The sequence below is a fragment of the Schistosoma haematobium genome, chromosome 5, assembly GCF_000699445.3.
Source record: "Schistosoma haematobium chromosome 5, whole genome shotgun sequence".
Lineage (NCBI taxonomy): Eukaryota > Metazoa > Platyhelminthes > Trematoda > Strigeidida > Schistosomatidae > Schistosoma > Schistosoma haematobium.
In genome coordinates this window covers 7,501,510-7,514,557 of record NC_067200.1, presented here as the reverse complement: position 1 = coordinate 7,514,557, position 13,048 = coordinate 7,501,510, and the positions used below count along the sequence as shown (strand labels likewise).

The 13,048-nt window shown below is 40.1% G+C and overlaps 1 protein-coding gene across 2 annotated transcripts in view; it reads left to right on the top strand.

Moving 5' to 3' along the window:
- Positions 1-4,161: 4,161 nt before the first annotated feature.
- The window catches only part of MAN2A1_1 (Alpha-mannosidase 2), a 48,412-nt gene continuing 39,525 nt past the window's right edge, over positions 4,162-13,048 (top strand). For both annotated transcript variants that reach the window (XM_051217410.1, XM_051217411.1), the window contains exons 1-2: positions 4,162-4,221; positions 10,030-10,246. In XM_051217410.1, coding sequence (XP_051064806.1) covers positions 10,047-10,246 — 200 coding nt within the window. In that variant the 5' untranslated portion in view covers positions 4,162-4,221; positions 10,030-10,046. The remainder of the gene's footprint in view (positions 4,222-10,029; positions 10,247-13,048) is intronic.

The following is a 13,048-nucleotide window of genomic DNA, read 5'->3' as shown; positions in this document are numbered from 1 at the left end:
GATCATATTTTCACCCTCCGCCAAATGTTAGAACACCGCCACACTTATCAAAGGCCAACAATCGTAGTGTTTCTTGACATTAGGCTGCCTTCGATTCGTTGGACAGGGCTGTTCTCTGAGATTGTCTATTGAAGAAGGGTGTGTCTGTGAAGTTTATTAACATCCTAAAAGCCCTATATACAAACACCTCAGGCAGAGTGAAGGCATACAACCACCATCAAAATGAATCTAAAATCCTTCTTCACAAATTTTGTGTGAGACCTATCGTTGAATACTGCTCGTTCTTATTTTCCAACCTACGCCTATCTGATATACTAAATGTGGAAGGAATACAACGAGACTTCACCCGCAAAGTACTTAAGACTGACTCGGTCATTGACTACAGTTCCCGATGCCAAATCTTAGGAATAGCACCGCTTTGGGAGAGAAGGCCTAAGTCTAATTTGATTCTCTACTTCAAACTACTCAAAAACCTTACTTATTAAACATGTAAGATAACTCTTGCCCGAGATTCACATGAATATGGACTTCAAAACAAAGTATCTACCACCGAAGTTGAGAAACACAGATCAAAAACCCGGGAAAACGTCTTCATCATCAATTATGCAATAATATGGAACAGTCTTCTCTCCGAAATACACACGGCAAATGAATTACATACGTTTGTAAAACTGCTTGATCAAGCTCTCACTTGCACTGATCTAGCACGTACGATCACATCTGCGCCCCACACACACATTATAGGCTCTCTCCACGTCTAGACCAAAATGGACTTCAAGTTCAGCTTGCCTTACTTCTCCTACTTTGTAGTTGTATTAATTACAAGTTCCACTCTATCTCTTCACTTGAATTAGACAGGAAACTCTCTGTACCCATCTGTACTGTTCAACTAAACTCGGTCGCTAATGGACACCCACCACCAAACTAAAAAGTCAAGGGGACAGCACAATCGACTGCCTACTACCAGTGGTCTTGCATCTATGGAGCCTATTACCTATCAGCTGGTTAGGACAACACAAAATAACATCAGCACCAAGTTAATGTGAGTTTCTTCCTGTTTATTCTTTATTAACATTTTACTCTTCTGTACACTATATTGACTAGCAATTAATATTATTTCTACAACTCATATACTTCTGTACTTTTCCGCCTGTTTTAATAAACAACTATTCTACATTATACCTTTCTTAATGCTTATACTCTGATTGGCAAACTATACTTCATAATATAGTCAATTTAAGCACTGCATCAATGCCTTACCTACAGTTCAGAACTCGTAATTGCCTGATGAGCTTGTAAAATTTTACTTATAGAACAGTGTTTCCCAACATGATGTGAAACACAGAGGATTGTTTGAGAGACGATATATACCCAAAAAATAAGCTTAAATGAGCCTAACACCACAAAAGGAAGGAGGGTGGAGTTACTGACCAGCAAGCATTGATGGTGAGGGCGATGACCTCAATCCGCCCATGTTTGTGGGGCAGAACATTTTGTTTGTATCAGGCTCTTTATGGTTGAGAACGAGTCAATCAATTTGTGATATAGATTGTCTTTTTACTCTCACCACTCAGAATCATGTTTCCAATTTTATGTTGGATTAGTTATTATACTAAGACAACCTATAACATGCTAACTCGGACTTTTACACTAGGACCGTGTGGCTGGCGTCGGATGGACAAAAAAAGAAAAGGAAAAAGTTGGACAATAAAAGTTATATTCATTAGTATTCTGAATACTTCACCTTCTATATGCACACTCGCTTCTAATGGACCGCTTTCCTTGTACCAACCCTGACTTCCCTTCCTTCATGTGAGCTTACTCCAACTTGTTAAACATCACAACTCATTGTTCTTTATTAGTACATTCTCTAATATGGAGCCTCTGACTTCATTTCACTCTAACAAGACATAATATGAATTTATTCTAATTCGTTATAACTCTGTCCGTTCTACCACACATTGTTATCAACGTTTGGTGTTCATATCCAAATGCCTTGCTGCTCTTCGGTTTCTTTTTCTTCTTCAGAATCTTGCTCTGAGAGCACAGCTATGAAACTTCTGACGTTTGGAACAAACTTGACGTACGCGTCCTCTCAAGGTCATAGTTAACAGCAAGCGCTCCACGATTTCACTTTAAAACAACTATAAACTTAATAAGTTGGGAAACGTTTTGTGAACCAACAAATGTTGTAATTTATAGATCATGCCTGTAAAAACGGTGTGTACCTGCACATGCAGAAATATATTATTATTATTATCATTATTCATTTCGATAAGTTATGCAATACTGGTCAACATGATTGTGCGTTTCACTTAATGACTGCAAATCCTTTAATTGTTGTACTGATCTAATTTTTTTTACGTTCAGAACCCGATAATGTTTAAGGCCAAGTTGTCCTTGTTTTAACCATAGCTTTCACACAAACTCTGAGATAACCAGTATCGCATTTCTGGTTCTAGTAGTATGTCCGTAGGACAAATTAAATGCTACACCAACTCCACAAAGTTACATACCACAACACATTGTTTTTTACTGTTGTTTTCACGTATTTTACGGCTCTAATCACAAATCACTTTAGCAACAACGTCTTGCATGTGCTTTGTCTACGAATTTATCATGCCTCTTCCGTTTCACTGCAAACTGTTAATCAATTTTTAGGGTTTATATCAAAATGTCTTGCTGTTCCTTTGTTTCTCTTTCTTCAGCTCTACGCTCTCAGTGCATAGTCAAAGAACTTCCTCCGTCTAAAATTAAGTCGACCTATGTGTTTTCCAGGGTTCACGCTCTCACTTTATGCCTTTTATATGCACTTTTTACCATCTACAAACTTCTTCAATATTTGTGTTTCGTGAATACTGAGAGCGACCGGAATTCTAACACACGAACGCCGCGTCCGAACTTGATGTGCCTTTCTCATGATCGTATCGTCGACGCGATGTAATTTTTGAAACAAATTATAAAGATTGCACTCAAAATGTAGTAGTAAAAACTAGACCTACATGTTAACTCCCTGGGACATGTGCATAAATATACTGTCTATTATTTCTACTGATTGCATTTACTTGACAACCCTACCCGGGAAGAATCTGAAATGCAGACCAATATTGAAAATGATAGATCATCTTTGTAAAGATGGTGTGTATCCGCTATGGCAGAAAAATGTTATTACATATTGTACTTAGGAACAGTTGTTATTCAGTACTACTATGCTCTACATTGGAATAGCTGTACTACATTGCTGAACCCTCTTATTGTTACGTACAACATCCATACACTTTTATAATGGGATATTACTGACTTGAGATATTGCTCGTTCTAATTAAGGTGACGAACTAGTCATTGTCAGTCAGTCAGCTTCAAAAAAGATGATGAAATGTTCAAAAAGATTTATATATTCTTGAACACGCTGATAAACGGAATTAACCTATTGCTTTGGCCATGTAGAAGAACCAAGAGCCATATAATCACGGTTTCTGAATTCCCAAGTACTTTTGGTTTTACTTGTTATTTTAAATAGAAGATTGATAAGAACAGCACGTCAGTATCCACAAACTCAGGTTCTGTCAGCTGACTACCAAATCTTCCATTGGATTGTGAACCGGTGAAACACTGCCTTAAAACACCGACGAAGTTTCGTTTCTACATCCATTCGTAATGTCCAAATGGTCCTAGATGGAATAGAAGAAGCTTTCGCCTAACGGGCCTCTATATCTAGTAGCAAGGAATCGCCAATGCATTCAGGTAAGAACCTAGGTATATTATCGATAAGAGAGAAAAAAGAAACACTAAACTATAGTGAGATACTGTCCTTAGTCCTTAAGAGTAGGTCAAGCGTTTTGCTAAAAAAACTTCTGATAAGTCTCTTGAACTAGCTCAACCGGTAGCGAATTCCAATATTTAACAACTCCCAAGTATTAGAAAGTGTTACTGCAGTCCGTTCTACTGTGATGTGTCTCTATTGCAGCCTCCCTGAAATATCCATAAAACTGATAAGGTTTTCCTAAAAATAAGGGGATTGGGTATCATAGTGACTACAATTAGTGCAGTCCGGTGGCTAGAATATCACGCGTTGGACATAACCAAATAAGTGTAAACATACCGATACCACAATTGTTCCATACAAGCCAGTGATGAAGATATTGGATATTTGTGTTACTTCACCTTGAACGCCGAAGGTCAAGCGCTCCGGAGTGTTTTAAATTTTGTAAGTTGCAGCAGGTAAGATGAGGATAATCTTTAGTTTGAAATTATTGATTAATTGTGTCAATACGTTTAATTTGACAATTACAGTTAGTTGGAAGTTAATTGAGCTTAGAATATACACGCATTTCATCGGGGGGTTTATTTCAGTGGTAATTTCAGCCAACTGATTGAGTTACTCACTACATATCCGTGACTTTTTAACGTTAAATTTCTGTTCATCCTGTCCCCGAAGTATTGTTAAAATGTTTCAGTCTTACCTCACCCTAGCCTAGCTAATCCAATGAACTGAGCATCAAGACTGCAAGAAACGCCCTAATTCTAAAATTTAAGTCTAATTACTTTACCATCTTATTCCTGTTCAGTTACGCCTGTTGCCCCTTATGGAGGAACACAAGCCTACCATCAGCATTCTCTTTCTCGGGTAATCCTTACAAGTCGTTTTCAGTTGGGTGAGACTAATATATGGACGACCTTTGAGCGACGCTATAAAAGGCTTGAGAATGTCCACCTACATACTACGGCTAAATAAGGGTTATAAACCAGTGTAAGGAATCAGGGTTAATACTTACAGTTAATAGTTAAGGGTTAAGAATTAGATATAGGGTTTTGATCACGAACTGACATTAACTATAATGCCAAAACTATTTAGCCAAATAAATAAATTGATTTTGGGCGAAAATTCAAGATTTGTTATCTCAAATCTGATTGGTTCGTCCATAAATTATAGTCTCACCGTTTCCCAATCCTATCGCGCTCCTATCAACATATTGCATTGGACTGGCCGGGAATTAAGCCCTTAAAACATCCCAGGCTCCCAACTTTGGGGAAAATGTAGTCCATTTTGGGGGAATTTCGGGGAAGCCTCTATAGTAAATGTGGGGGAAATGAGACAAAAAACCCAAAATTTCCTCAGACCTGGGGAAATCCCCTAAATTTCCCCAAACTTTGGGGAAAGCTATTTCATTTTGGGGATTTCCCCAAAATTTCCACAAAGCTGGCAGCTTGGGATCCCCCATTCAGTTTGGCCTTCATAATCATCCCAATAAGTTTAATTTCGTAGTTGTAAAGCAGCAAAGTTAGTAGATGCTAAACAAAACTTTTTCCTTGCGTAACTTTCATCAACTGCTACCGGAGCTACATATCTCTACCATCTCAAATGGTTCAAATACAAATGGTTGTGGACGGAATAGAAGAAGCTTTCGCTTAACAGGCTTCCGTGTCTAGTAGCAGGGGATCACCAAATCCTCCAGGCAGGAACCTAGGTATGTTAACAATAAAAGAGGAAAAGAAATTGGTAAATCATAGTGTGATGCTGTCCTTGGTTCTTAAGAATAGGTCAATTTGCCTCTTGAAGGACTCCTGAGAAGTCGCTTGGACTAGCTCGGCCGGCAGCGAATTCCAGCTTTTGACAACTCTTAAGGAGTAGAAGTTGTGTCTACATTCCGTCTCGCTATGTTGTGTTTCCAGTTTCTGGGTGTTACCCCTTAGGTTATTATTCGAACTAAGCTTAAGTTGGTGTTTAAGAGGATGTCCAGAAGTGTTAAGAATACTATAAGCCATTAATAAATCACCTCTAAGACGCCTATATTCTAGTGGGTAAAGGTCTAGTGAACGGAGGCCTTTTATCGTGAGGCTTAGATTTGAGTCCTCGAACTGATTTCGTGGCTCGCCGTTGGATACGCTCCAAAGTGACCTTGTCCTTTCGGAGTGAGGGGGAGTACTATGTTTCCGTACTCTAAATGGGGACGGATGAAACTATTGAAGATTGTGTGGAAAGTTCTTCCGTCAAACTGGCTAAAAATGCGCCTCAACGTTACCAGTGCAAGGTTTGCTCGGAAGGCATTTTTGTCACAGTTAGCGTAAGACTTTAAGTCATGGGGCACCAGGACTCCTAAATCTTTTTCGACTTGGGATACTACTAGAGAGGAGTTTCCTAAGTTGTAACTGTAGTTTGCGACATGTCGCAGATGGACTACTTTACACTTTGAAGTGTTAAAGGTAAGTCCGTTATCGTCTGCCCAACTTTGAAGTCGCGTCAGATCCTCCTGAAGTGCCTGTGTATCGTCTTGGTTGCGTATCTCTCTCCAAAGTTTCACGTCGTCGGGAAAAAGTAATAAGTCTGACGTTACCTGTTGAGGAAGATAATTTATGTAGATCAAGAAGAGAAGAGGCCCTAGTACTGAGCCCTGGGGGACCCCACTAGGACATTCCATAGCCTGAGATAAAGTGAAATTAACCCTAACCTTAAAGTGTCGATTTTTTAGGTATGAAGTAAGCCAGTCGATTAGAGGTGGTTCGATACCTAGTCGTTTGAGCTTGTTGATAAGACACAAGTGGTTAACCTTATCAAAAGCTTTTGAGAAATCAAGGTAAATGACATCAACCTTTCCCTTGCAATCGAGGATGCTTGTCCATCTGTCCACCGCAGTCAGCAGGTTGGTTATACAAGAGTAACCCTTCCTGAAACCATGCTGTTGGGGTGAGAAGAAGTTTAAGGACAGTAGATAGTCGTTTAAACCATCGCATATCAGGGACTCCATGAGTTTTGAAGGTAATGACAGAAGAGCCACCGGCCGATAACTTGAAGGTTCATTGCGTCGACCACCTTTGAAAATTGGTGTGATGTGAGCCAACTTCCAATTTTCCGGTAATTTGTCTCGGCTAAGCGAGTGTGAAAACATCACGCTAAGCGGCGTTGCCAGGATTGAGGCTGCCTCCCTCAGTATGGCAGGATGAACCATATCCGGGCCAGGAGAGGTGTCAAGTCTTAAGTGCTGCAGTTTCCGGAACACCAAGTCAGCGCTTAGGTCCACTTCAGAAATCCTGTGGAATTGCAGATGAAACTGTCGTCAATAAAGTTGATGTCAGCCGGTTGAAATGTTTGAGAGTAATGTGCCGCCAGAAGGTTAGCGGTGTCGCCGTCATTGTTGGTCGGGCCGTTAAGACCTAGCAGTTGAGAAACTCCTGTTTTGGCTTGACGAAGAGAGGCTGCGTAACGGAATAGGCTTCTAGGGTTAGAGGCGAATTTGTCCATAAGCTTTGTTTGGTACTGAAGCCTGTCTTCTCTTATAGCCTTCGTGCACATGTTCCTGATATGTTTATATTGCCTATACGCTCCATCGTTATTAGTTCGTTTGTATTCCGCCCAACAGTGTCTTTTGCGGCTTAGCAGGCGAAGGGTACGGTTCTTGATTACTGTAGGTGGCTTGCAGCTTTTGGGAACCGTTTGAGGAACTGAATGGTCTGTAGCACATAAGAGCGTGTGCAGTAAGAAGTCCCAATGACCATCCACATCGAGTTGAGGGTGAACATCCCAAACCACTTGTTGTAGATAGTCATGTAGAGCTGGCACATTCAGCCGTTTAAAATTCCAACGCAAATTATTGTTGGGATACCTTAGCTTAGTTTTGATGACAAAACTGAAGGCTATGACGGCATGATCGCTCTTTCCCGGAGGAGCCAGGATTGAGAGGTTGTCGACTAGGAATTCTTCGTTAGTGAATACACAGTCTAAGCGCGATGGTGTCTGACTGTTTCTCCAACGAGTTGCCGACCTCACATTTTCATATAAGCCCAAGTTATCGATGAGGTTGAAGAACCGAGCTTCAGTTGAGTTGTCGCCTCCAGTGTACGTGTGTTCCGCGAAGTTGACTCTAGGGAGATTACAGTCCCCTAGAATCAGGATGTGTGTGAAACCGAGACAGATAGAGCGGGATAGTCCTTCCAGCATACGACTATCGTACTCGGTGTTGGCCGTTGGCTTCCTGTAAATGACTCCGACTAAACACCTGGAAGTACTAGACAGTCTTACAGAGCACCATATGGATTCCTCAAGATTGTTAAACTCGAGGTTGTGAACCTGGTGCACCTCCAAGCAAGAACTTATGTATATGGCTACTCCGCCCTCAATTCCTATTTTTCTGTCGTTGCGGAACAAAGACATCCCAGGTAATGCTAACTCTTGGTCCGAGAACTGAGAAGATATCCAGGTTTCAGATATTCCTATCAGATGGGCCTTATTAGCGTTGCTAAGTTCACGTAGTTCATCCAGTTTGTTTGGTAGACTCGCGGCGCTCATATATAAGCAGTTTATGCTTTCAATTCGGAACACGTGAGCTTCGTCCTGTTTTTCTGTATGAACCTTATGTGAATGGACAGGTAGCCCCCTGAATGCCCTGGTACGGCCGAGAGTGGGGAGAGTCCGCTCTCCCTCTCGAAATACTCTCACACGGCCACGCGTATACAGCCTCTGCCAGGGAAGTCCTACTCACTGCCTTCTCGTGGCACCGGTATTGTTTACGAAAATGAGAGGACGAAAAGCGAATGTCCGGCGCTTTAACCGGATTCCAAATCAATGGTGCACATAGGCTCCAGTATCCTGCGGGAACAAATGGCGTATGAACCAATCGTTGGTCACCGGCTACCATGGGACTGCATCTCCTTACGATGCTCCACTGCCTTGTGGGTTAGACCTTTAGGTCAAAGGCTCGGGGAGTGGCCCCCTAAGATAACCACCTGCTTCGGTTTGGGCACCCGGGCAGTATCACAGCCCACACACACACAAATACGGCGTGGCGCATATATATTGGCGCTCTCTTGTACCAATATTTATGTGTTCAAATAAATAAATAAAATTACACGAAGTGTGATACCTCGAATAATTAAAACGCTCCACGCTTTTATTTACTTTAATCTCTATCTTTAAAATGTATTTACAAAAAGAAACGATTGGATATCAATATTCTACGGTTGGCATTGGTAAACTGCATCAATTTATTTTATCTAACTGGAAACTGTTTATCAGATATCGAATACACAAAATTAGTATTGACCTAATTCATAATCTCGAGTAAAGATGATTACAACTATTCAATTGCACATTGTTTAGTGTGATGTCGGCGTAAAGGTGAAGAATGGTTTCATGTCACTTCGATTATATTAGCTTGGGATGCACATGATATACTGCTAGTTATTTTAAATTTTTCTCATATTTTTTATGTCAATCGTTATTATGCACCATATAATATCTATGTGTCAGTCAACATTAATGTTAGGTTTGTCGAATATGCTCGTCGGCCAAAGTTAAGAGACCACATTACTACGCTAATATGAATTCCAAGATAGTGGTAGTATCAGGGCAAGCAAAAAGAACATAACATGATTCGAGACTGATTGGTTTCGTAGAACAAAAGCTATTAACCTAGGATCTAAGGGAAGACTAAGAGTGAATTCATCTACACTATTTCGTCTGATTCTGAGCCATATGGCTCAGATGATATATATCATCCAACTTCTCTAACCGTTGGTCGAGGTAATCATATGGACCCCAACCGTTCAATATGCACCTACTGACATGGCTCAGTCTATCAGCCTATGATTCCATGGACTGATGCATCGTTCTAGTTTGGCCACTCATAGTTTTCTCCCTACTTATTCCTACACCAGTCAACATCACGCACCAAGGTATTTCATTTTTCTAACCATCTTATTCTATGAAGACAACCTTTCCAAACGACCTACCATCTTTGTCTAGTACCCTTCACCTAGAATTAACATTTCTTACAGGGCAGACTTGATTGACATACTTGCCTTGTCATTGGCAAACGAACGCCAGGGCTACATCACAAGTGACTCAAATTAGCAAAAACTAGACTTATTTTTTGAATCCATCCCAAGATTTTGTCGAACATTATACATCTATATCTTTATGTGTTTCGTTTTCTTCAAATACATTATTGAATACTAATAACAATTTTTCGCTGCTAAATATTAATCAATAAAGCTCATTCTTGTACATATTTTCCCTATATTTGTATGTTTTAGCATTATTTTCCACAACAATGAGGCTTAGACTTGTACGAAGTTTGTATATTATTTTGTTATGCACTGTTTTTGCACTCTACATCACAATGCAATATTATTCTGAATCAAGAGAGAAAAATCTATTGACGCTAAAAAATACATTAGAAGATTTCCGTGAAAAACCAAAAGGTGTACTATCAATGCCTTGGCTCGCCGATATTCCAGCTGGTCAACAATGGTTAGTCATATTTACTTATTTACTGTGTTTAGTGATGAAGGTTTGAAACTTTTGTATGCATTTGCTGTTATCATTATCTATAAAGTAGATGGTTTAATTGTGTAGCTTTCGTTGTCTTTCTATGCAAGGTCGTTAGCACCTACTTTATGTAAGAGGACTTCTTATTTATTAAATTAGTTCATCCTGACCTTGTTTGTGGTTAATTTTCTTCGCTGGTTATATTTTTGAATTCCTTTTTTGATTGGCTTTTGGCCACATAATCAACAATGAGCTCTAACGGATGATTCAGAATAGTAATGAAAGCCTTGCAGGTAAACCCTCTAGTTAAGAGAACTCTAGGTTGTGTATAGTCTCAAATAAACTAAACGGAATACCTGGTATATTTATAAATGTTAGTGTTATAATTTGTGGCTTGTGTGCCCTGTTAACGTATAACGTACAATACCGCCAATTAGAGAACAGTGAATTATCGATCGGACCAATGACGAGTAAAACCCGTACGAGCAGTCTAGAGAGTCCTGTATTCTGCCTAGCCCGGCCAGTTATGTCCTAATTCCCTTACCAATTGATAGCTAGTGTTCTTATTCTCTGAAGAAATGGCTTACACCAAGTCACGAAACGTCAGAAAATTTAATTTTACTACTCATGGGGATATGACAAATATATTATTTTTATTGATAGCTAATTTGCTTTCTGTCACAACCGGTTATTGCTAATGGTTTCTAGCCAACAAATTTGTATTATCTTGTTTAGAGAGCTGTTTGTCAATACCTGTACTTTTTTGATGATGGTTGTAATATTTCTCCAAGTTTCACCTGCGTGCAAGAGAACTGCTTCAACGTTTGTATTGAAAATTGTGAATTCGGTGTTGTGTGATAGTTGTTTAGGGTTTCACATATTCTTCAGTTGTAGGAATGCTCCCCTTGCTTTGTCGACTCGTGCCTTTACATCTGCATCAGATCGTCTTCATTTACTACATTGTTTGTTATTATTATACACCATCAATACATAATAAAATATTAAGATCAAGGTTTTTAATCTCTATTGTACCTCAAAGTGTTACAGACTGATCTGGAAAATCTTCGTACTAGATTCCGCGTTCTTATCAAACTGTTGGATGTCATGGGTTCGGAGCCTATAGGAGACATTATTTTCCTCCAGGTTATAGATGTGCCTTGCCTACAAGTGGTAACTAGGACGAAAGAAAAATCCAAGTGTTTCTTGTCAATTTATTTATTTAAACACATAAACATTGGTACAAGGAGGCACCAAATAGATATGCGCCACATAAATCATTCGACTTGTGTGAGGGTTGTGATACTGCTCGGGTGCCCAAACCTAAGCAGGTGGTTTTCTCAGGGGGCCACACCCAGAGCCTTCGACCTAAAGGTCTGATCCATAAGGCAGTGAGGCAACGTTAGGAGATGAAGTCCCAGCATTTGGTTCACACGTCATTTATTGCTTCAGGATACTGGAGCCTATGTGCACCATTGGTTTGGAATCACGGTTTTCCAACTCCCTTAGGTGGATCCTCCACATCCACCAACCCGGTTAATTCGCCGGACATTCGCTTTTCGTCTTTTCAATTTCGTGAACAACAGACCCGCCATGAGAAGTCAGTGAGTAGGACTTACCTGGCAGTGGCTTTATACAAGTGGCTGTGTGAGAGCATTTCGAAAGGGAGAGCTAACTCTCCCACCCTCGGCCGTATCAGGGCATTTAGTGGGCTTGGATACGTGTTACTAATATCATCCCAGTAACTCCCACATCTCACATTATTTGGTGAAGCTGGAACTGACTGGAAATGAAGAATAGCTGGTCATTTTATAACGTGGTGTAAAAGAAAGTTGTATATGACTGGCATCTGTCAGATCATTACAACTCCGCCATTATGGTCCTAGAGATGATACTATTCGATAGCTTAAAATGTCCTGTGGTTCCAAAGTGAAGTTGGTAATGACCCTGCCGCAGTTTTCCTTCACATTTTTGATAAAAGTGAAAATATTCTTAACTGAAAGAATCTTACATTTCTTCCTATAACTGAACTGTATCTCCTACTATCAACCGTTCTCGTTCACTTATTCTTTATAAATTTTTTAATTGTGCTTTCTCCCTTTATTTTTTCTCGATCTCATATTTTTATTTGTATGACGCATAGGTGTTTTAGTACCCAGTTTTATCAGAATTTTGTGTGTACTTAATGAAATAAATAACTTCTAATGAATTCAACTGACTTCCTGACCGTTGCTGCTACCTTGACGTGGTGATCGGGCTTGTCTATCGTGGTAAATCAGTCGAGTTATACTGGCTGGAACAATTGTTCCTCAAGGTCCTACCATGTCAGGTTGAAGGGTGGTAAGACTAAAAGCTTCGAACCCAAGCTCCAAGAGCAAAGTCGTACTGCTGACTGTACAGAGATTTGAAGACAGTAAGGTGTTTCCCTCAGACAACCAGCATGACAGCGATGCTGCCTTCCCACAAGGAGGGGTGGGGTTAGAAAAATTCAGTCCTAAAAATGCACACCTCGTCTTATCCAACGGATATCCGTCTCCGGCGGTAAGATCTCAACAAGTACTCGCAAAAAGGTCCACCTTTAACCCAATTTCTTTTCCAGGTGCCTCCAGAAGTACCTTTCCACGGTTGAGGAACGGGGAAGTAATAACCGCCCTCATACTTCCAACAGAACTCAATTCAACTACGTTAGAAGATTATCAACTACTGTTGACTGTACTACGAAAAATTGACTATACGTGATAGGAGTTTCATTTTAGTGATACATGTATAAAGATGATGGTTTACTGG